The sequence below is a fragment of the Pleurodeles waltl genome, chromosome 6 (assembly GCF_031143425.1).
Source record: "Pleurodeles waltl isolate 20211129_DDA chromosome 6, aPleWal1.hap1.20221129, whole genome shotgun sequence".
NCBI lineage: Eukaryota > Metazoa > Chordata > Amphibia > Caudata > Salamandridae > Pleurodeles > Pleurodeles waltl.
The window spans coordinates 887,761,192-887,787,834 of record NC_090445.1 but is presented as its reverse complement, the minus strand read 5'-3'; the positions used below and the strand labels follow the sequence as shown (position 1 = coordinate 887,787,834).

General features: G+C 46.5%; 1 protein-coding gene across 1 annotated transcript in view; it reads left to right on the top strand.

Moving 5' to 3' along the window:
- MMP21 (matrix metallopeptidase 21) overlaps nucleotides 1–13,859 on the top strand; it is a 63,475-nt gene extending 49,616 nt beyond the window's left edge. The window contains exons 5-7 of the mRNA XM_069239696.1: nucleotides 2,907–3,164; nucleotides 5,629–5,801; nucleotides 12,237–13,859. Of these exons, the coding sequence (XP_069095797.1) occupies nucleotides 2,907–3,164; nucleotides 5,629–5,801; nucleotides 12,237–12,539 (734 nt within the window). The 3' untranslated portion in view covers nucleotides 12,540–13,859. The remainder of the gene's footprint in view (nucleotides 1–2,906; nucleotides 3,165–5,628; nucleotides 5,802–12,236) is intronic.
- Nucleotides 13,860–26,643: the final 12,784 nt, after the last annotated feature.

Genomic DNA, 26,643 nt, shown 5'->3' with positions numbered 1-26,643 from the left:
GAAATGGCTCCCTGTTGCAGTTACCCCCCACTTTTTGCCTGATACTGATGCTGACTTGCCTGAGAAGTGTGCTGGGACCCTGCTAACCAGGCCCCAGCACCAGTGTTCTTTCACCTAAAATGTACCATTGTTTCCACAATTGGCACACCCTGGCATCCAGATAAGTCCCTTGTAACTGGTACCTCTGGTACCAAGGGCCCTGATGCCAGGGAAGGTCTCTAAGGGCTGCAGCATGTATTATGCCACCCTAGAGACCCCTCACTCAGCACAGACACACTGCTTACAAGCCTGTGTGTGCTAGTGAGAACAAAATGAGTAAGTCGACATGGCACTCCCCTCAGGGTGCCTTGCCAGCCTCTCACTGCCTATGCAGTATAGGTAAGACACCCCTCTAGCAGGCCTTACAGCCCCAAGGCAGGGTGCACTATACCATAGGTGAGGGTACCAGTGCATGAGCACTGTACCCCTACAGAGTCTAAGCAAAACCTTAGACATTGTAAGTGCAGGGTAGCCATAAGAGTATATGGTCTGGGAGTCTGTTTTACACGAACTCCACAGCACCATAATGGCTACACTGAAAACTGGGAAGTTTGGTATCAAACTTCTCAGCACAATAAATGCACACTGATGCCAGTGTACATTTTATTGTAAAATACACCACAGAGGGCACCTTAGAGGTGCCCCCTGAAACTTAACCAACTATCTGTGTAGGCTGACTGGTTCCAGCAGCCTGCCACACTAGAGACATGTTGCTGGCCCCATGGGGAGAGTGCCTTTGTCACACTGAGGCCAGTAACAAAGCCTGCACTGGGTGGAGATGCTAACACCTCCCCCAGGCAGGAGCTGTAACACCTGGCGGTGAGCCTCAAAGGCTCACCCCTTTGTCACAGCCCAGCAGGGCACTCCGGCTTAGTGGAGTTGCCCGCCCCCTCCGGCCACGGCCCCCACTTTTGGCGGCAAGGCTGGAGGGAACAAAGAAAGCAACAAGGAGGAGTCACTGGCCAGTCAGGACAGCCCCTAAGGTGTCCTGAGCTGAGGTGACTCTAACTTTTAGAAATCCTCCATCTTGCAGATGGAGGATTCCCCCAATAGGGTTAGGATTGTGACCCCCTCCCCTTGGGAGGAGGCACAAAGAGGGTGTACCCACCCTCAGGGCTAGTAGCCATTGGCTACTAAACCCCCCAGACCTAAACACGCCCTTAAATTTAGTATTTAAGGGCTACCCTGAACCCTAGAAAATCAGATTCCTGCTACAACAAGAAGAAGGACTGCCCAGCTGAAAACCCCTGCAGAGGAAGACCAGAAGACAACAACTGCCTTGGCTCCAGAAACTCACCGGCCTGTCTCCTGCCTTCCAAAGAACTCTGCTCCAGCGACGCCTTCCAAAGGGACCAGCAACCCCTGAATCCTCTGAGGACTGCCCTGCTTCGACGACAAGAAACTCCCGAGGACAGCGGACCTGCTCCAAAAAGACTGCAACTTTGTTTCAAGAAGCAGCTTTAAAGAACCCTGCAACTCCCCGCAAGAAGCGTGAGACTTGCAACACTGCACCCGGCGACCCCGACTCGGCTGGTGGAGAACCAACACCTCAGGGAGGACCCCCGGACTACTCTCCGACTGTGAGTACCAAAACCTGTCCCCCCTGAGCCCCCACAGCGCCGCCTGCAGAGGGAATCCCGAGGCTTCCCCTGACCGCGACTCTCTGAAACCTAAGTCCCGACGCCTGGAAAAGACCCTGCACCCGCAGCTCCCAGGACCTGAAGGACCGGACTTTCACTGGAGAAGTGACCCCCAGGAGTCCCTCTCCCTTGCCCAAGTGGAGGTTTCCCCGAGGAAGCCCCCCCCTTGCCTGCCTGCAGCGCTGAAGAGATCCGTTGATCTCTCATAGACTAACATTACAAACCCGACGCTTCTTTCTACACTGCACCCGGCCGCCCCCGCGCTGCTGAGGGTGAAATTTCTGTGTGGGCTTGTGTCCCCCCCGGTGACCTACAAAACCCCCCTGGTCTGCCCTCCGAAGACGCGGGTACTTACCTGCAAGCAGACCGGAACCGGGGCACCCCCTTCTCTCCATTCTAGCCTATGCGTTTTGGGCACCACTTTGAACTCTGCACCTGACCGGCCCTGAGCTGCTGGTGTGGTGACTTTTGGGTTGCTCTGAACCCCCAACGGTGGGCTACCTTGGACCAAGAACTGAACCCTGTAAGTGTCTTACTTACCTGGTAAAACTAACAAAAACTTACCTCCCCCAGGAACTGTGAAAATTGCACTAAGTGTCCACTTTTAAAGTAGCTATTTGTGAATAACTTGAAAAGTATACATGCAATTGAAATGATTCAAAGTTCCTAATGTACTTACCTGCAATACCTTTCAAACAAGATATTACATGTTAAATTTGAACCTGTGGTTCTTAAAATAAACTAAGAAAAGATATTTTTCTATAACAAAACCTATTGGCTGGATTTGTCTCTGAGTGTGTGTACCTCATTTATTGTCTATGTGTATGTACAACAAATGCTTAACACTACTCCTTGGATAAGCCTACTGCTCGACCACACTACCACAAAATAGAGCATTAGTATTATCTATTTTTACCACTATTTTACCTCTAAGGGGAACCCTTGGACTCTGTGCATGCTATTCCTTACTTTGAAATAGCACATACAGAGCCAACTTCCTACATATTGTGACTACTAGTAGCATATGTACCCGCATTAGCAAAAAACTAGGTATTCGTTAATGCGCGTAAATCAAGATCTCTGTGAATGTGCCCAATATATCATTATTACTGTGAATTATTAGAGGTTTGCGAGAATTCAAGATCATGGCAGCATAGTGAAATGCTTATAAAATGCCAAGTGAGTTTTACAAATTACAAAGTAAAAAACGTCTCATGCTTTTTGTAGGGACATGTGAAGGATCTTTTGACACGGTGTTTGACTGGATTTGGAAAGAGAGGAATCAGTATGGAGAACTAGTTTTGAGGTTCAACACCTACTTCTTCCGCAACGATTGGTACTGGCTCTACGAGAATCGCAAAAACCGAACGCGCTACGGAGATCCCATCACAGTCAGCCTAGGATGGCATGGCATTCCAGCAGAAGGCATTGATGCTTTTGTGCATATCTGGACATGGACAGAAGATGCCACTTACTTTTTCAAAGGTAAGCAGAGGATGTACATTGTCTCGTAGCTGTCTTGTATAGCGCTTGTATTGCCTCGGTAGACTTCCCAGCAGCGACGGACAAAGAAGAGGGAGGGGGCAAGGCCATGAACGATACTCATTTATTAACAAGCATTGGCAAAGATACTATTCCTAGGTTTGATGTGCTAACACTTGGAGTGTAAATAGATAAGAGAACGAGGGAGCCAGTAGGAGCAGGAAGAGATGGCTGTATTTGTCAAGTAATTCCTCATAAATGTCAATGCAAGCATTCAAACTGGACCAGGAGTGCCGTACTTTCCACTGTTGGTACCTCCCTAGCCCTCAAAGTTCTGGTATGGTGTTCTCATTCTGTGTTTTTATGCCTGATGAGCAGTAGTGTTCAGTGCATTTGAATTAGTGTGACTGTTGCGGGCTGTGGGTGTGGTTGTATCTTGGAGTAAAGTTAACTGGCTTTTGTCAAGTGTGTGAACAGCTTATTTTATACTGGCAACGAGGATGGAACACAAAACCCCTGCTTTGTCATGGGCTAAAGGTGTTCAGCATACTAGAGTTGGCATCAGTTTATCATCAAGTTACATGAAGATTCACAGTAGTTGATCTCTCAATCAATTAAGGGTACATTTACATTTGAAATAATTCCTTTTGGTTTGATCTGCACAGAGGACAGTGGTGTTTATGTTGAAAGACATTAATCGAGTTCTGCATTACCAGGATGATGCTTTAGTAAATACCCCATAAATAAATGTCAAAAGTGCAGGCAATCTTACGCCAATAGTCTGAGCGCAATCCGAAACTCGCGTTATCAATTTATTAATATCTTATTAGAGTATCTGCGTGTGGCCCGATGAATCAGACCTCCTATCGCGTTCCTGACGTCGGGATAACGCGAGTTTCGGATTGTGCTCAGACAATTGACGTAAGATGGCATGCACTTTTGACACAGCATGTGGTCTTTATCTCTCCATGAGTCCTGAAGAGGCCCGTATATAAAGGGACCAAAACGCGTCAACCTTCTTTGAAAAGGGGGTTGCAAAAAATAGAGAATGTATGGACTAAGATCAGAGCTCACACCTTTCCCTTAATTTTACACTTAAGGAAAGTGGAGACATAAGATGTGATAGCAGTCGCAACCACCTCTTTCATGTGGATGATAGTCTTCATATATTTTGACAACCACTATTTGCAAATAATTTTGGAGACTGATGAGGACAGCGTCTTTATATGTCTGTTTAGATATATGTATAAATATTTTTGATGAAAGTCTATGTGTTTGTTATATATTTGATGTATATATGTCATTTTGGTTTGATGTCCAAAAAAATGAAAAAAATATATTTTGTGGTAATTAAAGTACACTACCAACGATCAATTTAGAAGCTCGTTGTAAGTAATTCAATATTGGAATGTGTTCCTACCATTGTACCACTTGTGTTTATGCACAATAATGATTATCAGCAGTTTATCACAACAAAGTTATATCAGACGACCAAGGAAAGTGCTCCACTGGATCCCAGGTGACTCTAGGATCAAACTTAAAACTTTCTATTGTTAACAAGGCCTACTGTAGCAAAGGATACGGGGACCTTCAGAAATACACAGGTAGTGCGTTCCCGTCAGAACTCTATAATCTGCCTCCCTTCACCACTTTCACCAATAAGGCTCCAAACGAGAAGCCTGAGTTCAGGACCATGAACTGTGGTACTCCTTGAACCCATGAGCGAAAGCAAAACCAGACTACATGTGCTTCAGGAGACTCCTGGAAACTTAACTCTTTCAACTGGCATCCACCCGATGGGGATCGATTGATCATATCAAAGATAGAGTTTCCAATAACCTGTAGGCAGAGTTGCCTTAATTATGTCAATAGCCTGTGTTCAGGGACCTGAAAGAAAAACCTGATAAAACTTAGTGTTAGGCTTATCTTCAGATGACCCAAAGGGACCATGTTTGACTTCTCATGACAGTGTTCGTATGGTTTCTTTCAAGTGGCTTTGCTTTATATTTATGCGAGGGCAGGACATTGTTTCTGGATGTTAAATAAAAGCAGTTCAGCTGTATGAAACAGTTAGGTTCCTGTGATACTAACTAAAGCATGGGCATTCAATCTCCCTTGATGGCTCCATCTGCGAACTGGCAATCTTCTAATTTAAGAGCAGACAAGTCTCTGGTTGAATTTAGATCATCGCTCTGGCGTGCTGTAATATATTTTATAAGTTTGTTTGTGGCAACTGTAAGATCATGGTCTAGAGGCCGCGTGACTGTAGAGTGAGTTATATCAGACATCTCACTCACCAAGGAACGTTGTTTTGGAAATTTCTTCCTATGTTTCGGGTTCAACATTGCATAAATGGATAGCCAAATGGTGACACGTGGAACTGAACAAAATCCATACCTAAATGAGTGTTTTGTATTTTAGACATGGCTAAACGGTTGCAATATGTCTTTTGGCTTTCTTCTATTAGGTACTCAGTACTGGAGATATGACAATGAAAATGATCAGGCATACATCAAAGACGCTCAAGGAAACCAGTATCCCAAGCTTATTTCAGAAGGATTTCCTAAAATTCCCAGCCCCATAAACACTGCATTCTTTGACAGGAGGGATCAGTGTATATATTTCTTCAAAGATGCTCATGTAAGTAAAGTTCTTAAGTTTTTTTTCTGTTTTTCATATTCCAAATTTAAAAAGGTGATTCAAAAAAAGCCTATGCAAAGTAATAAAGCATGAGTCAATCCAGGTCCTTTTCCTGTCATGTGAATGTAGAAAATAGTGAAGTCTAGTAGTGTACTAAGACCCTGATTTATACTTTTTCTGCACCGCATTAGTGTCATTTTTTGACGCAAAAGCGGCGCAAACATACAAAATTTATAAGTTTGGGCCACTTTAGCGTCAAAAAATGACACTAATGCGGTGCAAAAAAAGTATAAATCAGGGCCTAAGTTTGTATTACATGCAACTCGTGTTGTTCAGCTCCAGAATAATTGCCTACCTGTAGTTTGATGACTTTCCTAAGTATTGCCTAATATTAGCCTACGCTTGGTCTGAAAACCTTCCTACTTTTCACACGTGTTCTCAATTATTGGTCCAGCAATAGATTGCGGAGTGCCATACTCTTCATATATGTTACTGATTATTGGCCTACCACAGTTTGTAGAGTTTTCCCCTTTTCTGAAATGTAAGTAATTTATAGCATTTTGACAGTTCAGAGTTTCCACTTTTCATACATCTATGCACTCGCATAGTTTTTCCTCCTAAACCGTAGGAGAGGTAATAGGCTGTCAGTATTAATGTGCCGGTTTCTAGCGAACTACCTTCAAAACTATTTTCCCTGAAACTTTGAAACAAAAAGGTTTATCTTTTTTTCTCACAGCTTGTAATCAGTGTGAAAGTCATGACTTTAACATGCAAAAATGTTTCTCATGTAGTAAATGTAGCATTAGCTAGAATTATAGCAAATATGTAACTCACCGTGTACATTCCCAGCCAAACTATGCATAATCGTGAAAAGGAAATCCCCTAACAACCTTGAGACCACCTAAATTGTGCGCTCAACATTTTTTATTTAACTGCATATTAACTTCATATGACTGCATATTGTCTCCGGGATATGCAGTTGAATTAGCGCTCAATACATTAAAACCCCCAACCACCCGTGGCAGTGGAGAAATTATGTCTACATTGACTTCCTGAATGATTACCCTTATCTTCTGCTGGGCTCCAGTTCAGAGGGGTAGGATTTTGATTAGTGAGGTGAACTTGCCAATGCTGTGAGCTGATGTGAATAAGTCAGAAACGAGTTCTATTCAGGACTCGCTCATCTCCCAGCGCACCTTTGGAGGTCAATCAGTTTCAACACATTTGGTGGTGCTTGAGTACCAAGAAACACGTATGGATTAGTAAAGCAGCAGGCATGCGCATTGCTGTTTTCCCCTCTGAGGTCCTACGTTTTAGTTATGAGTTTTGACAGAAAGGTTCTCAAATACCTATTGCTAATCACATGTATAGAGTGGACTTTGGGCCTGCCCCTTGCAACTATGGCTTTCTTTGACCAGCCTCTTTCAGGCATTGGCTTGAGACTTTCTCAAACACATTTTGGTTCGGCCCATTGCAGTACACGTCTGACCTGAAGCTATTGGCTGTTTGAGTGTATCGTTCTACCTCCATTCCAGTACTTGCATTGAGTGACTTCAGGAACTAATTTACAATGTTAGACCTCTTTGGCCTCTTCTGCTGACGCCCTCCTCTGTTCCTCACTCCAATGTGCTAATGATGCATGCATTAGCATGTTAAACCCAGACCTATTAGCTTTGTCAATGCTTGTTAATAGCAGCCATTTAAGTTTTTTGTACATCGATGCACCTTCCATGCTCTAAAAGAATCCACGGATGGTATGTAGCACCAGAAACATAGATGGATGTAATATGCAACATTACCACTTGTCACTCTGTTCATCATAAATTAGCTTTATGTGTGTAATGCTGAAATTTGCTCAGCCTACCAGAATGCTTAGTGAGAAGCAGGGTGTAAGGAATGCCTCCTTGGCATGGTTACCCCCTGACTTTTTGCCTTTGCTGATGCCAAGTTATGATTTGAAAGTGTGCTGAGGCCTGCTAACCAGGCCCCAGCACCAGTGTTCTTTCCCTAACCTGTACTTTTGTTTCCACAATTGGCACACCCTGGCATCCAGATAAGTCCCTTGTAACTGGTACCCCTGGTACCAAGGGCCCTGATGCCAGGGAAGGTCTCTAAGGGCTGCAGCATATCTTATGCCACCCTGGGGACCCCTCACTCAGCACAGACACACTGCTTGCCAGTTTGTGTGTGCTGGTGGGGATAAAATGACTAAGTCGACATGGCACTCCCCTCGGGGTGCCATGCCAACCTCATACTGCCTATAGGTATAGATAAGTCACCCCTCTAGCAGGCCTTACAGCCCTAAGCAAAACCTTAGACATTGTAAGTGCAGGGTAGCCATAAGAGTATATGGTCTGGGAGTCTGTCATGCACGAACTCCACAGCACCATAATGGCTACACTGAAAACTGTGAAGTTTGGTATCAAACTTCTCAGCACAATAAAAGCACACTGATGCCAGTGTACATTTTATTGTAACATACACCTCAGAGGGCATCTTAGAGATGCCCCCTGAAACCTTAACCGACTACCAGTGTGGGCTGACTAGTTTTAGCAGCCTGCCACACACCAGACATGTTGCTGGCCACATGGGGATAGTGCCTTTGTCACTCTGTGGCTAGTAACAAAGCCTGTACTGGGTGGAGGTGCTTCTCACCTCCCCCTGCAGGCACTGTAACACCTGGCGGTGAGCCTCAAAGGCCCACCCCCTTTGTTACAGCACCCCAGGGCACTCCAGCTAGTGGAGTTGCCCGCCCCCTCCGGCCACGGCCCCACTTTTGGCGGCAAGGCCGGAGGAGATAATGAGAAAAACAAGGAGGGGTCACTGGCCAGTCAGGACAGCCCCTAAGGTGTCCTGAGCTGAGGTGATTCTGACTTTTAGAAATCCTGCATCTTGCAGATGGAGGATTTCCCCAATAGGATTAGGGATGTGCCCTCCTCCCCTCAGGGAGGAGGCACAAAGAGGGTGTAGCCACCCTCGGGGCTAGTAGCCATTGGCTACTAACCCCCAGACCTAAACACACCCCTAAATCGAGTATTTAGGGGCTCCCAGAACACGACAAGATAGATTCCTGCAACCTAAGACGAAGAAGGACTGCTAAGCTGAAAAACCTGCAGAGAAGACGGAGACACCAACTGCTTTGGCCCCAGCTCTACCGGCCTGTCTTCTCACTTCTAAAGAACTGCTCCAGCGACGCGTTCCACAGGGTCCAGCGACCTCTGAAGCCTCAGAGGACTACCCTGCATCTAAAAGGACCAAGAACTCCCGAGGACAGTGGCTCTGCTCCAAGAAAGAAGCATCTTTGCAACAAAGAAGCAACTTTGAAACAACACACGTTTCCCGCTGGAAGCGTGAGACTTTGCACTCTGTACCCGACGCCCCCGGCTCGACTTGAGGAGAACAAACACTACAGGGAGGACTCCCCGGCGACTGCGAGCCCATGAGTAGCCAGAGTTGACCCTCCCTGAGCCCCCACAGCGACGCCTGCAGAGGGAATCCAGAGGCTTCCCCCTGACCACGACTGCCTGCTTCAAAGACCCGACGCCTGGTAAGGACACTGCACCCGCAGCCCCCAGGACCTGAAGGATCCGACCTCCAGTGCAGGAGTGACCCCCAGGTGGCCCTCTCCCTTGCCCAGGTGGTGGCTACCCCGAGGAGTCCCCCGCTTGCCTGCCTGCATCGCTGAAGAGACCCCTAGGTCTCCCATTGGATTACATTGCAAACCCGACGCCTGTTTGCACACTGCACCCGGCCGCCCCCGTGCCGCTGAGGGTGTACTTTTTGTGCTGACTTGTGTCCCCCCCGGTGCCCTACAAAACCCCCCTGGTCTGCCCTCCGAAGACGCGGGTACTTACCTGCTGGCAGACTGGAACCGGGGCACCCCCTTCTCCATTGAAGCCTATGTGTTTTGGGCACCACTTTGACCTCTGCACCTGATCGGCCCTGAGCTTCTGGTGTGGTAACTTTGGGGTTGCCCTGAACCCCCAACGGTCGGCTACCTTGGACCCAACTTTGAACCCTGTAGGTGGTTTACTTACCTGCAAAACTAACAAACACTTACCTCCCCCAGGAACTGTTGAAAATTGCACTAAGTGTCTAGTTTTAAAATAGCTTATTGCCATTTGTGTGAAAACTGTATATGCTATTTTGCTAATTCAAAGTCCCTAAGTGAAATACCTTTCATTTAAAGTATTGTTTGTAAATCTTGAACCTGTGGTTCTTAAAATAAACTAAGAAAATATATTTTTCTATATAAAAACCCATTGGCCTGGAATTGTATTTGAGTGTGTGTTCCTCATTTATTGCCTGTGTGTGTACAACAAATGCTTAACACTACCCTCTGATAAGCCTACTGCTCGACCACAGTACCACAAAATAAAGCATTAGAATTATCTCTTTTTGCCACTATCTTACCTCTAAGGGGAACCCTTGGACTCTGTGCATACTATTCCTTACTTTGAAATAGTGCATGCAGAGCCAACTGCCTACACAGGAGCAGAGAGTAGTACGGCACAGCTGGCCAGTTTGCCTGTGTTTTGTGAGATTTGCTGTTATTAGACTTGTTGATCACATGCTGTTGGACACTAACAGCTGCTAATTGCGATTCCCCACAATATATGTCCTCGGCTTCAGCCCATAATTGTGCGGTTCTGTAGAGAGAATTTACCATTTTTTAAACTCTAAGTAGTAGGTAACTAAACTAAATTCTCACTTCACTGTCCTTATAGGATGCTCTCCACACCAGTCTCTCCATAGCTTTGAATCGCATGTATTTCACATTTTTTTCAAATAGGATCAGTCCATTGAATACCAAGTTGGATTGTTTTTGCCTGCAGCTTCTTTGACCAATGTAATCCGTGGCCAAGTAGTTTGGGTTTATTGGAATAATGTGTTGAACAAGCACATATATATATATTACAATAAATATGTACAGTAACAGAATCCCTCAGTGGGGAGCCATGGCCTCAGATATCAGACCCAAGCTAACCTGCTTTCAACCTTTACAGGCAAAAAGAATTGATGCGTAGAGTTAAATCAGGGTCCCCTAATGACCTTTGCCCTCCTAAGATACTAAAGCTAGTATCCGACCTTGTCTCTGCTGTGCAGGAGGAGACCTACCTCCGTTTTCGGAAGCAGCTAAAACTTGGCTTTTTTCTAATTAGGGAGGATGTTCTTTTCTTTTAGTCACAATGATATGTTCTGTTCATACTTGCGTCCCCCAGCTTACTCACTCCTTAGCGCTTCGATGCTACGGCTGGAATGCGCTCTATAAATACTATAGAATACAATACACTACAATAGATATATTCCTCCTGATTCACAAAGGAAAGGTAAATTCAGTTATAAATGTATGTTTAGGACCATATTTACCTTTTTACGTCTACCAGGAAATCGCAAAGGGATTCTTGGCAGATGTAATCCAAATTAGGAGGGAGGAGATTTTACATAGTTGTATATAACACTTAAGGGTTGGGAAGTGGGTGTTCCAAGGCGAGGTTTTGCCCATGAAGTTTGGGAAACCTGTGGGTTTGTGAGCATTCCCAAACTGAGTTAATCCTTTCATAGAACAGGGCTAGAGTAACTCCCTTTGCAGAGTGGGAAGAAGATCAGATCACCCTAGATCTGCTGGGGGTGTATAGGAAAGACTTTCTCAGTAAGAACAAATATTTTCCCTGTGGAATAAAATGGGCATTTCCAAAGGGAAGCCTAAATATTCCCTGTGCTGAGTTCTTGGCTTTTGAGAATCCCTCACAGTGGGATAGGAGCCTGCTGGAATAATCTCCTTCTCTTCCCAGGAGTACGCCTGTAAAAGCACGCTTGGTGCAGATTTTTAGGTGCAGTAGTGAGAATAATGGTGAGCTGGAAAAGTACAGTCAGGTGGAGATCTCTGCCCTTACTTTTCTGACTTGCTTTAATAGCGCCCATTTTGTTAACATTTAGCCTTATCGCATGTGATGCATTAAATACTTCAGGCATATTTATGAGCCCCTTGCACTTGCATCATTTTTTGTGACACAACGGTGGTGCAAACCTTGAAATCATATCTATGAGGCCACGTAAAGCCACTTTGTGGGACTTTAACAGGCCTCATAGATATGGAGCAAGGCAGTGCAAATCGCTGCGCTGTCTTACTCTGCGCAAGGGAGGCATTCCATGATCATTTCCGTGGGTGTTCCAACGCAACACCCAAGGATTTTGATGCATCCCCAGATTTACAAGACCTTGTAAACCTGGGGATGTGTCAAAACCTTACGCATCCACTGGGGAGGCGCAACGAGGAGAAATATCTTTATTTCCCCAAGTATTTTCCTCTATCGATGTGTGCTGCATTATGCAGTACACATAGAGGAAAAAGCCTTGCAGGATTGTTTTTGTGTAGGAAGGCGCCCCTTCATTTACAAGAAAACATAATGTATGTTTTTGTTTTGTTTACAGGTGTATGCTTTTGACGTCAAAAGAAACAGGGTGGCCAATCACTATCCCAGGAGGATCACTGACGTATTCCCAGCAGTCGTGAGGAACAACCACCCCTTTGGCAACATTGACGCTGCGTACTACTCGTACACGCACAATTCCGTTTTCCTGTTCAAGGGAAAAGAGTATTGGAAAGTGGTCAGCGACAAGGACAGGCAGCAGAATCCTAAACTTCCCCGCAACGGATTGTTCCCGAAGAGGAACATATCCGAGCAGTGGCTTGATATCTGTAACGTTCACAGCTCCATGCTGAAAATGAGATGAGGGACTGGAAATGCTTCCATGTGGTAGTGCACACGTCTGGAGCTTTTCATAAACCGGATTTCCCAAGTGACTCCGTTTGCCAAGCGCCTGTCACAGCCCTGCTCTGTTGCTAGACATGGCCCGCCTGAGTGCGCTCACAGGCATCCTGTTTTCTTCGCCGCCTCCTCTGCTTGATCCTACGAGGAACATTTCTTTCGACGCACGCATACACTGTGGGCCGAGGTCGTCTCTCCATCCATCTGGAAGAGCAAACATCTGGCAATCTCCATCGCTGATGTCTTGATTACTTCTTGAGCAGTGACGCATCTCTGTTCTCCATGTAGATTGGGCACTGGTGGAGAACCACATCCACCCACCGCAGATTGTTTCAGACCAGTGTGGTGTTATGTGTCTGTTTTTATGGTGACATGACGTCACGTGCCTCAGATTGCTTTAGACTTTTGTTCACGCGACTTGTGTTTTATACTGAACGACAACAGATGGGATACAGCAAAGTCCCACCTGGCATGAGAAAGATAGCATTTCTTTGTTATTTATTTCTGTGAAGTCTTTGGGGGCCCCGAGGATGCACTCTATAATACATAACGATAAACCAGTGGTTATCGGATATATCGACGGACTACAGATCAGATCCACCCAGCACAGCTCTAGATGCTTGACATGAGTATGGTGTGACTGGACAATTGCCCCTCGAGCTCGATATTTCTACCATGTGAGGCAGGCCTGCGAACCTTCGAGGTCCCACGGAGGAGAAAAGCCCTGGGAGCAGCTGACTTTATTTCTACTCTCACCCTTAAGGAGGCACTGAAAGAGAAGTAGGATTTCCGGCAGTGACCCGGAAGCATGGCACTAGTCACGTTCTGGTTTTGCATGTGCACCTAGACATACATCTTGGTACTGAGGGGTCTTTGTAGTCCAGAGCAAGCCTGGCGCTGAGCTATGTTGTGCGGAAAAACGGACGGTGGATGTGACCGAGGTGCCATGAAGCCCAGGTTACTAGCTACTGCTAAGACAAGGTCACATAGAACGATACATGGTCCGAAATATAAGCATACAGGGAATTAGTCGTATCTGATGTTCATTTTGATCAGTTTTCTATGTATGAACGCGCATTGTTCTGAACTAAGCATTTTTGTGGAGTTTTTCTGGGTAGGTAGTTACGAAACCATAATCTCTACCGGGAGGCACTTAACGGAGGTATTGTTGAAAGCACATAATTACCAAGTGGGATATTTAATCTGTTTTTAATAAATGTTTACGTTTGCACTTTTAGCTCCTTTCTGTATGTGCTCAATTATTCATTGCATTTTGAACAATAAAACGGATATAACAAAACTAAAATATTCTTGCAGCTAAGGGTAAACAGACCACCTGGTTTGGCTATAATTTCCCATTATTTTTTAATATTACCTACTATGTTTACCTAGTTTGTTTGTTACGTTTAGAGTAGGCCTTTATCTAACATATTGATTTCTCTTTTATCATTAATTTTTTTACACAAAACATTAATATGTCTGGACATTCTTGTCAATATAAATCGCATTAACTTTTCCTCCAGTCCTGTTCTAGCTTTATACTTGTAACAGATTATCTAATTGGTACAGCTCTGAAGCTACAAATGCTCGCCAAATGATGTAGATATTCCTGTTTAATCCCGTGGTCCAGTGCCCATAGGTCTATTTTGAACAGCCCACTTGCAGAATGCCCTTAGACGGTTCTCACATGCTGGTGGTCTGTGGCCCTCCATTTCATGTTTGCCAGCCTCATTCAATGGCGTTGTAAAACTGCCCTGGGCTCCAATCCAACCAAGGAAAACGTGACTTCTTCCCTCTGGTAGTAAAATACGGCCCCAATTGATGTTCAGTGGCGCTCACATTACTGGGTCCCAGTGCCACTGCACCTCTGCACTACCGATAGCTATGACTTTGCTCTCTTTGCACCCCATAACTGTGGGGCTTCCTACATTGCCACTAGTAGTTTTAATGCTTACATGACACTTCTTAGGGCCATATTTACAAGAAAGTGGCACATCAGTTGTGATGCGCCCCTTTTATTTTGGACCCTTGCGTCACCCAAAGCCACAATGGTAGCGCCCTTTTTACAATACGGCGCACCATAGCGCATGTTAGGGGCGCTAGCGTAATTTTTTTTGACGCTATGGAATCTTGTAGATTCCATTGAACCATTTTTAGCGATCCTCTAACGAGAGAAAGCCCTCTTTGCATACATCATGCAAATATTATGCAAGATGTGGCGCAAAGGGTTTACAAGGTGGAGCAAACCTGGTTTGCGCCACCTTGTAAAAATGGCACTATGGTAGTGGCCCGTTAGCATCACATTTGCAAATGTGGCACTAGGGGGCACAAGGGCCTTGTAAATCTGGCCCTTAAGGTGAAAATGTGACCTGTGAGCCATATTTACAAGAAAGTGGCACATCACTAGTGATGCGTCACTTTTCTTGCAGCCCTCTTGCATCCCCTAACTCCACCATGGTAGCTCCGTATTTACAACATGGAGCACCATGGCCATGTTAGGGGCAATAGCAAATTTGTTTTGACGCTATTGTAACACTATACTGGATTAGCGTTAAAACAAATGACACTAATCCAGTATAGTGTTAAAAGGCCCATTGAAATCCATGGGAGCCTCACGCTAGAAACTGTGCAATGGAATCTTGTAGATTCCATTGAGCCATCTGTAGCAACCCTCTAATGAGGGAATGCCCCCTTTGGATATATTATGCATGATGTGAAGCAAAAAGTTTACAAGGTGGTGCAAACCTAGTTCGCGCCGCCTTGTAAATATGGCACTATGTTAGTGGCCCGTTAGGGTCACATTTGCAGCAAAAAGTTTGCAGCAAATGTGGCACTAAAGGGCACAAGGGCTTTGTAAATCTGGCCCAAAGTGATTATTTGAAGTTTGAACAAGAGAGTAGGCTTCTCTTCACCCTATCATTCCCTCGCAATACCTATTGTCCATGAAGTAGCAGAACCATTAAACTGATGTACATGTATGCTGTAGAGTCTATTGTAAGGCACAGTGAGTGCAGGCAGCAGATATTTACCTGCTTCTATAAGCTTCTCCTTAGACTGCATCTTGTGTCTGAAGTTGTTCACACATTCCAAATCTGACATCGTACTTCCTGGAGATTACATTTTGCACTGCCCTTACGATTGATCCATAAATCCAGTCTGTCAGAGACTATGCACTGCTTGGGCTTATGCTGGGTTTGTCACTACCAGTGGGATGGTCAGATTTGGTGGCTTTGCTGCTTTCTTGGTCTGATTTCAGTCGTTCTCTGTCACCCTAAAGGATACAGGCACCTTCTACGGTCCTCTTGAGCGTCATCCATCCCTCACTTCTTCTGCTACCTTCTTCATTTTTCCATACACGCTCTACTCCTTTGCAATAGATCCTTGGTGCTAGTTATGCTTTATGTCTGTCCCACCACAATTCAGACGTCCTTTCCTCTTCAGCCTAATGATTACTGAGCTGGGCAGCCATGTCCTCTGTCCCTTTCAGGATCCACTCTCCACGCTATTGCCGGGTGCACTCCTTCCTGTCACAGGCCTAGTGCGTTTCCTGCCAGACTGTTTCTTAAGGGTCTGTATCTTTAACTGTTGACGCCTGTGCTGTAACTATTGTGTTTATATGAGGGAAGCTTGCTGCCATGTTGCACACACTGTACCTGCCCTTCCTTTGTGATGATGTTGTGTATTGCTCCTCCACATGTTTTACATTTTGTCTGTTTTACCGATGTTGTTACAGAGATTTATATAGCAATGTACTACCACGATTATGGGCTTGCAGCACAGAGTTCCGGTGCACTCCTGCAGAGAAGCAGGATGCCTTATTTACAACCAACAGGTTATCTGCCACCCCCGCCCTGTGCCATGATCCTCTGCTGGGTGGAGGCGACCTGTTCCTGTGTAGGTGTCCTGCTTCTCCGTGGTGTGCAGCATTGTGAAGGTAGCACCTTATCTCATAACTTTAATAACACTTTAGGTATTATAGTGACACCACAGTTAACATATTCATCAACTTTAACTCTCAACTTTATTATTATTATTTTATTTGTATTTTTTAGGAACTATTACATATGGTTGGGTAGCCACAGGCTTACAACACTACCAACCATGATAGTAAACAATTACAACATCAGTGTGGTCTGCCCAATGCTGCTTACCATCCACTGGTGTTCTTTGGTATGATCCCTGCAAAAGGTCAACATTCTCTTGGGGTCCAAGCGATGGAGTTTCCGTAGAGGGCTGAGGCAGAGCACAATATGGGAGCAAGGTGATCATCTGTACAACGTGGATTGGCTTCACACCTTTAGGCTAGAAAAAACAGCTTGCCTGAGAAAAAGGTGGTGTATGGTGGGTTGATACAGAGAACGTGAAATTTACTCACACCCTGCGCTGTTATGGTGATGAGGATCACTGTCTTGAGGGTGAGAAGATGTGAAGTGACTTGAAAGAAGCACACAACAGAGACGTAAGAACCAGTTTAAGGTCCCACTGTGGCATGGCAAAGGGCAAGGAAGGAAACACATCTTGTAAACCTTTCAAAAAGAGCAAAACAACTGGAGACTTAAACAATAAGGGCTTATCTGGCAACCTCAAAAAAGCAGAAAGGTCCCTTTAACTGTGCCCAGAGAAACTCTTTGCAGGGTCAGGGATAAAACAAATAAAGCATCAGATAACTATCTGGAAGAGGTCTATCTGCAGACCACTGAACCAAATTTTGTACCAATGGCGGGTGTATGCATTTTTTGTTGAGGGGTGGCTGGCTGTCAAGATGACATCAGCCAATTCCCAGAGGAAGGTCATAGGTGCTCAGCTGTCGCAGATCAAGCTCCAAACATGAATGTGGAGATTGCAAAGGCCCGGGTGCAGAACCCTGATTTAATAGCAGCCCCTCCCGAAAGGGCAGCCTAAGCAGAGGCTCAAGTCCAGAAGTTCCAGGTACTACACTCTCCTCGCCCAATCTGGAGCCATTAGAATGACTTGGGCCTGTTGTTCTTGATCTTCTTCAGAACTCGTGGCAAGAGAGATAGTAGCAGGAAGGCATACATCAGGCCTGTGCTCCACTCTAGATGGAATGCACTTCCAAGAGAGAGCCTCCTTTGGACCTCCAGCATAAACAAGTGATAACACTGCACATTCTCAGGAGTGGTGAAGAGCTCAAGTCACAGTTCTCCCTAGTAGTATAAGATGCCCTGAGCCACCTCCAGCTGTAACTGCTATTTGTGATCCACTAGGTTTCATCGGCTGAGAATGTCAGCCTTGGAATTTAACGATCCAGTCAGGTGGTGTATGAGAGGGAAACACCCTCAGATTCAGCAACTTCTGGAGGTGCAGGGCCTCCTGGCACAGTTCTAGATACCATATTATCTGTGTCCAATCTGGAACCCCTACAATAACTTGGACCAGGCCGGACTTGACCTTCTTGAGAACTCCAAGCAGGAGTGAAATTGGTGAAAAGGCATACAGGAGTCCTGAGTTCCACTCAAGGCAAAACATGTCTCACAGTGAGAGATGCCTTGGAAACTCCAACGTGCAGAAGTGCTGACATTTAGGGCCATATTTATACTTTTTGACGCAAAACTGTGCTAACGCAGTTTTGCGTCAAAAAAATTAGCGCCGGCTAACGCCATTCTGAAGCGCCATGCGGGCGCCGTATTTATTCAATGACGTTAGCCGCCGGCGCTGCCTGGTGTGCGTGAAAAAAAATGACGTACACCAGGCAGCGCCGGCGTAGGGGAATATGGAGCTTGGGCGCCAAAAAATGGGGCAAGTCAGGCTGAGGCAAATTTTTCGCCTCAACCCGATTTGCGCAATTTTTTTCGACTCCCAACCCCCATTGAAATGACTCCTGTCTTAGCAAAGACAGGAGTCATGCCCAATGGCCATGCCCAGGGGACTTCTGTCCCCTGGGCATGGTCATTGGGCATAGTGGCATGTAGGGGGGCACAAATCAGGCCCCCCTATGCCACACAAAAAAAAAAAAAAAAAAAAACTTACCTTAATGTCCCTGGGATGGGTCCCTCCAGCCTTGGGTGTCCTCCTGGGGTGGGCAAGGGTGGCAGGGGGTGTCCCTGGGGGCATGGGAGGGCACCTTTGGGCTCCTTCCGAGCCCACAGGTCCCTTAACGCCTGCCCTGACCAGGCGCTAAAAAATGGCGCAAAAGCGGCTGGACGTAATTTTTTTTGACCCGCCCACTCCCGGGCGTGAATTTTGCCCGGGAGTGTAAATACAACGCACATGCCTCGGAGTCAATTTTTTAGACGGGAACGCCTACCTTGCATATCATTAACGCAAAGTAGGTGTCCACGCAAAAAAATGACGCAAACTCCATGGACTTTGGCGCTAGACGCGTCTAACGCCAAAGTATAAATATGGAGTTAGTTTTGCGTCGGAATTGCGTAAAAAAAAACGACGCAATTCCAGCGCAAACAGAGTATAAATATGCCCCTTAGTATTCTTGGCGGTAGCGAAAAAATGGAGCCAATGTTCTCCCTATTCGCGTAAGAGACCTTGTGCACCTTGGGGTGTAACTGCACACGTGATCAGCTAGGCGCTGATGGCTGAGCTCATCTGCCTTGGTATTCAACGATCCTACCAGGTGGTTCACCAACATGGAAATTCCTTGGTGGTCCAGACATTTCCAGAGGTGCATGGCCTCCTGGCACAGGGTCTGTGACAACACCCAGCTGTGCTTGTTGTAGTGCTATAAGGTAGTAGAGTTGTCTGTGAGCACCTGTACCAGTCTCCCCTTGATGAGTGGAAAGAAGGCATTTAATGCGGATGGCTCGCAGCTCTTGAAGATTGATATGGAGCCAGGGCTCTGCCGGAGACCAGAGGCCTCTGATCTCCACTTTTCCCAGTGGCAACCATAACTCAGTAGTGATGCATTGTCACCACCCTGTGCTGTGTGTGGGGAATGGAGAAGGCTCTGCAGCTGACCCAATCATGGTCCGGTAACCACCACTGCTGTACAGTCTTGTCTGACATCTGAACGTGGTTGGAAACGTTCCCTTAATGTTAGGCCTGCTTAAAATTCAGATCCCACTGCAGAGCCTGCGTATGCCATTTGACATGCTCAACCAGTAGAAGGGCAGGAGGCCATCAGTCCCAGCAGCCTCTCAGTCCATTTCACTGAAATCCAGGACCAAGGCTGAAAGATCAGGATCATAACCCGAATGGTCTGTATTCCTGAAGGAACAGCATAAAACCGAACCATGTCCAGAAAAGCTCTGATAAAAGGGAGTGTCTGAGATGAAATCAAGTGTGACTTTGGCACTTAGACAGTGAATCTGAAAGATGACAGTAGGTTCACCTTAGTCTGGAGGCAGTTGACAAATGTCTGTGGCAAACACGCAATCATGAGCTGCTGTGCGTGCACCCATCCCCACCTCCGTCTGCCTCCTCTGCATGCCAGATTGCCCTGACATCTGCTATCATTACTCCCAGGGATCCGGGACAGCTACTCTGCCGCAAATGTCAAAGTCCAGGAGGTTGCAGTTGGTGGGCTTGCCGTTACCTCAAGATTTGATTATGGCCACCAGACTCACTCTTGGACCTTGGGCCGATTCTAAAATGGCCAGCATCCTTAGAACACGACTGTTCCAAGATGGCCACAGTTTCTAAAAACTCTCTTGTGAGGTTTGTGTAGTCTTGCGGAACTGCACAAACTCTTAGTGGCCATCTTGAAGTGGACTGCTATATAAGGCCTTGTAAGTGGCGTCTGTGCCTGTTATTCAGAGTCTTCCAGGATGTCAGAGGAGGCAGGACAGCAGGCTGGAATCTCTTTGTTGTGGAGGTCATGGGAACTCCTTGGTGCTTCAGCGTGTGCTGGAAAGAAGTAGGCTATGATAGGAAAGTCTTTTTGTTGGAAGATTTTCTTTAACGAAACAGAATATTGGAACATTTTTGAGTGCTGAGCTCGGGGCCTTCATGATAATTAACCTGGGCTGTGGAATTAACAGCTACTCGTGGTATGTGCTCAAGGAACTACTCGTGGGCAAGCAGTTCTGAAGGAAAATTGTGAACTTTTGTGACAATCAACACAGATGTATGTATGCTTGGTGAAAGTAACTAAAGGACATTGCCAGAAACCCAACTCCTTGTTATCTGTACCCCGCTAATGTTAGTACTCCGTTAACTTGAGCCTTATTATTATTGCAGAACAGCTCATTGTGCGATAAGAGATGTGAACTGAGAGCATTCCCGCAAAATCCTAATCAACCAGGATAGATAAAACAGAGAGCGTTAGAAGATTTGGAACCTAGTTGTTAGTTATTTATTGTCATTGTATGGTGTGTAACATCAGCGATAACTTGAAACAAATGCCAGAGGCAGTAAAAATCTCAGTTCGGTATATTTGTGTTATTTTCCTTTTGCAGGGTCCTTCTCTGCAGTAACCTCCCTAATCTACTTTCCCCCGTCTGGCAACTCTGATCCTTTGTGCTGTCTTAGTCAGAGCTGCTGGAGTTGGGCTTCTCGAGGGTACTGTTCCTGAGGATCCAACCGCCTTGACACCCACCTTGCATAGTCAGTTGTTGAGTTACGGCAAGACTGCCACCCCTGACCTCCGAAGATGTACTGCCTCCACCACCTTCACTTTTGTGAACACTAAGGGGGACTCTTAAGACCAAACAGGAGCACAGAAAACTGAAAATGCTCCTGTCCTACTATAAACCACAGGTCCAACAGCACTATCCAGTCACCAGGGTCATGGGCAGACTAGACCTGGGCCAGTGTGAGCATTTCTCCTTCTAGGGGAAGGCATTGGGAGTGCAGATTTAAAATTGGACAAAGTCCTCCTTCTGTCTTTAGCAACAGAAAGTAGCAGGTATAACAACCAAGTCCTACGTCTGTTGCAGTCATCCTCTATGTAAATATTTTGGCCAGAAGGGATTGCACTTCTTGCTGCAAAACAGAAAGATGATCCTGTCAGTAGCTGGGGGAAAGGTGCAGCTCTGTCCAGAAAACAAAAGATAGGATGTAGCCCTTCTGCCCTATTTGCAGGACCCACTTCTCTGATGTTATAGCCTGCCATCCTGGCAATGATAATCAGATCTTCCTCCTAACAGGTAGCTGTTATCCACTAGGGCACTCTAAAGGAGCTTGGCAGGTGGGGCTGCGGGGGGGGGGGGGGGTATTGGACTGGTTGGGGAGGCCAGTGGGCACCACTGCCGTGTCCCTGAAACTATTGGGTGTCATGTCAGGGTTAGCTGACTGTATGGGACACCTCGGCCGAAACTACAAATGGAACGGTTGGGCCGATGCAGCTGGCAAGGTGGCTCAGATTAGCTCAAGGAGCTTGCTGTGACCCTGCTCTCCTTGAACCACTTTAGAGTGCTGTTTGCTTTACCCCCAAACAGGCAAGTCCCATCCACCGCATATCCATGAGGGATGACTGAACATTGCCTGAAGAACTGGTGGACCACAGCCAAGCATGGCTGCAAATGGCAATTCTGTTGCCAATGGTCCGCCTGATGGAACTGGGGGTGTCTAAACCACAAAGAAAGCTGACCTTAGCTGCGTTATGATTACCCAGTATAGCCTAGGTGAGGACTGGTCAGACATTGTCGTGGACAGCTATGAGGACTCGAGCCACCGAATCCTACAGGGCATGAGAATAGCACCCCAGCAGACAGCTGGCATTCACCGACCTGAGCTCCAAGCTGGTGGAAAACCGTCTTACTGAACTCTCCATCTATTTGCGGGAGTCATCTGTAACGTACTGGGATTAATCTTGCTTGCAGATGCCTGCCCCACCAGGCTATCAGGGGTGGAGAGATAGAAATGCAAGGTCACCTGGGCAGGCCGGTGGCCTTGTGCAATTTGGCGTTTGACCAGGTGTCCAAAGCAATGTTTGCTCCTGCCCCCAACAAAGTATCCATAAGGGCCTTTTTAAATGGTAAAAACGCTCAGTAGATGTCTGCCCTGGGCGAAGAACCTCTGTAAGAACATTGGTCTTGCCTCTAGGATGAGGGAACAGGAGGTCAAGGACTCCGGCCACTCTACACATAACCATGGCATAAGAATCACTATCCACAGTGGCAGAGCTAGGGGGTGAGAGGAGACCAGACTTGGGAGGATCCAATCCCACTAGCCTTCTGCAGGTCATAATACAAATTTTCCTCATGATAAGATCGGCCAATCTCATCATCCACATTGTAATAGTTAGCCAAATCTGTGCCTAATAGGGAATTCAGGGTGTGCTGTTGTCATTTTGGTAGCAGACCAAGTAGGGGAAATGGAACCTCAAACGCAACCAGGATCGACTGTGATTGATGTCGAACGGCTCCGACTTGACATCAAAGAGGACAATTTGGAGACCCATCATCTGGCCTCAACGAGGTCCACATCAGTGTTGATGCGCTGGGAACCGGCGCAGACCGTGGTGCAGAAGGTTGAGTTGAGACTGGCACCAGAGGCAGCATTATTATGGGCTTGGATGGTCCACCTGGCGCAGAGGTCAAACCCGCTGCCAGGCAGCGAACCTTTTAGCTCTGTGGGGCCCATCGGTGTACCAGTGGGAGTCGGCAATGATCAGAACAGTCTGAGCGTGGCTGAGTAGTACTTTTCAATCCGTTTAGGTATTCCAGATAGAAGGCTGAGCCTAGAACGACTTGTTCCTTTTCTGTATCTCAAACAGAACATGGACCGAACTTTCAACATGGGCCGTTCCCACTGTGGGGTCTTCTGGTGTTTTAGGATGTAGAGCGTCACCTTGCAGCCTCTAATGGCCTTCAGGTTCATCAACATGCAGTCACTGCAGGCCTTAGAGTAGTGGCTCAACACAAAGCACTATAGGCAAATTTGGTGAGAATAAGCCACAGACATTTGTTTGCGAAAGTCCTTACATGCTTAAAATCTGTAATTTTTGGAGATGACGTCCTTTGCACACTGTAAAACAATTTTATTGAGTGGGTAATGGTCTTAAATGGACAAAAGGTAGCTCAGGATCTAGGTCTTGTGAAGTGGAAAGAAAGGAACTGATAGCACACAGGAATGGCGTCTAGATAGGTTCTGCATGTCATTTCTGGAGCAGAAAAACGTCACTGCAGAGCTGCATGGCACCACCTATCGGCGTGCAGAGGTACTACTGAAAAGTGTCTGGATGTAGGTAGATGCCTGGAGAATATTCAAATGTGAAAATTTTGTGGCTAGAAAAGTCTATCAGAAATACTAATGTTAATACAGCACTGTTTGGAAATCCTCTGCACTACTTCACACACATGGCAGAAATTGCCACATTTAGCATCACATGCAGAAGATGTCACAGGCTGTGCTGAGAAATGCAGATAACCAGATGCTAGGCTTTATGCTACAGTGAAAAAGCAACCTAGCAATGCTTTGCTTGAAATGTGTAATTGGAGTAAACCCTTCAATATAAATCTCAAAGCGAGAACAACCTTGCGCAGGTAGATTTCGCAAGATGAATAAGTTACTTACCTTCGGTACTGATATGAGTATACTGTCATCCGCATATTCATTGCCTTTATAACATCCCCAGGTGCCTGACTGGATCCAGAGAAAGTTTCGAGCAATGTTCCCACGTCTGTAGTTGTTGTCATTTATGGTTTGCAGTGACTGTACGACGCCTACAGTAACTGAGTGGAGCTGTGTATAACTGCCATCTTTTCCCGCTAACATCAGTTGCAGTGATGAATCTGCAGTTAGAGTATTCAGTTGAAAGCATTACAGAGGTAAGTATTTTGTTTTTCTGATGAATACTTCTAACTGAAGATTAATCTTCTTTCGATAGATACCAAAGCAGTACGTCCCACAAAGGTGGAAGGAAATCCTGCAGCAAAGAGCGGGCCGAAAGGCCCTCCCTGCAGAGGTTTTTTTTTCAAAACCTTTATTTTTCATTTTCATACAAACCAACTTTGTAGTAGAAGTCACAGTGACCATAGTGTATAGGAGGTGGTAAGCAAAGGAAAGGTGCCAAATGGTGCAGTAGTCATTCACATTCACTGCCCAAGGAAGGGACAACGAACGCACAACAGAGCAAACCAAATACACTCCCCCTCAACCCAATTTGAGGATCCCACCCAGCAAACAACTACTATTCAGAGCCATCACTGTGGCTGCTGTTCTGATCAGAATTTGGGGCCATGAGCTCGTAACCCAGATACTGCTACTCAAGGATATCATCCCCCAGCTTATCATCCCTCCTGCTAAGTTTCACATGAACCTCTTCTACTAGAATTCATTTTGCCACATTGCTATTCCAAAGGTCTATCTCCAAAACACGCTGTCTCCTCCAAGTGATGGCTACCCTATGTCCGGCAAGAACCATTGCCACCTGCAAGAATTTATATGCCATCTTACGACCTTTAAGCCTCCTGAAGTCCTCCAGCTAGCAGCACTGTGGAGTTAGTGTGGCCCTTAGTAAAGTAGTGCCTACGAGTTCGTCCACCACCCAAATCCAAAAATCCTGAACTGCGCAGCAACCCAAGGCCAAGTGAAGGAAGTTGCCCCCCTGAATTGCCCACTGTGGGCATTTGTTAGACTGGGACTGAGATGTCCGCTGAAGAGTCAAGGGGGTTAGGTAAGTGCTGTGAAAAAACGTTATAACAAACCAGCTTGAAGCGGGTATTGTTCAATACAGTCTGTGTGAGAGCACAAACATGAGACCAGTCTGCGTTCTCAAAGGGTGCCCCCAGGTCCTCCTCGGAAGCCACCCAGGCCCACACCCAGCTGCCAGCCACATGCGCTTTCAGGGCTTTACGTATCAATGATATCAGATGCCTACCCGACCCACAGGAGACTAAGGTCCCCAAAGTGTCACGCTGGAAAGGTGGTCCAGGTCTGCCTGACCAACTCCGCCAAGCCACTGTAGTGCAGAAAGTGACCTGGCCCCAGTGCAAATTCAACCTGTGCATCCTCAAATTAGATAAAGTGCTCATTGGAGTACAAGTCGCACAACAACTCACAGCCCCCATCCCTCCAGGAAACAAAAAGGACTTACTATGATTGATCCGCAGCCCGACAGTGTCCCAAAATCATCCAGTTGATGCAAAAGAATCTCAAAGGAATATGCCTAACATCACCAAACTTTATGCCCCAGTGCTGCCTAGCTCACAATGCCAAAGGCTTCATTTCAAGCGCAAAAAGGAGTAGGGACCTTGGGAACCCTGCTGTGTCCCCCTTCGCAGCACCCAGCTGTCCGAGCAATACTGTCCCAACTAGCACTCTAGCACTAGGCTCGGTGTAGAGCAGACAAATCCAACCCTGGAACCAGGGTCCAAACCCCATGACCGCAGAACCTCGAGCAGGTAACCCCAATCAACGGTATCCAAGACCTTTGCCAGGTCAATGGAGACCAAGGCCATTTCATCACTGCAATTCTCGACCTCATGCATAACATGCAATAGATGCATGAGACTAATTTTTGTGTTTCATCCTAGGATAAACCTGCACTGATCCTCATGAACCACGGTGGTCATTAAGGGTGGCAGGCAGTTGGCTAACAGCCTGCACTTGACCTTCACTTCCAAACTGATCATAGTAAGCAGCTTGTATTCTGCGGGGTCAGTCTTATCCCCACCTGGCTTGAGCAACATACATATGTGTCACTCTCTCTTAGTGGGCAGCAATACCCCAGTTTCCTGAGTCTCAAGGAAAACCTCGATCAGCCCCTCTATGACCGCTGCAGAGAATCTCTGAAAGAAACTCCTGTGGCAATCCATCTCCTCCAGGAGCCTTGGCCAGGGGTAGCATACGAAACACCACATGTAATTCTTCCAGTTTGATGGCAGAGTCTAGGACCTCGGCCGCAGCCTCCCCAATCCTAGGAAGTTCCAGGCCTTTAACGGTCCTGCGCAACCCAGGGTTCTGCCCTGTACACACTCTCCAGGTGTCCGCAGAAGGCAGACAAAATTCCTACCCTGGTTGTTGAGCTGAAGCAGTCAGGAGTCTCCAGATGCATCTTGGGGGAGGGGGAGTATTCCGTGCGCAGGATCAAAGCCAGCAACCTGCCCGACTTGTCTCCCTCTATATGCAATTGCTGCCTGCATTGCCTCAAGGTATATTTATCTAACCTGTCCCATATGTCTGCTATGCGTTGTCACACATCCGTTTCCCCC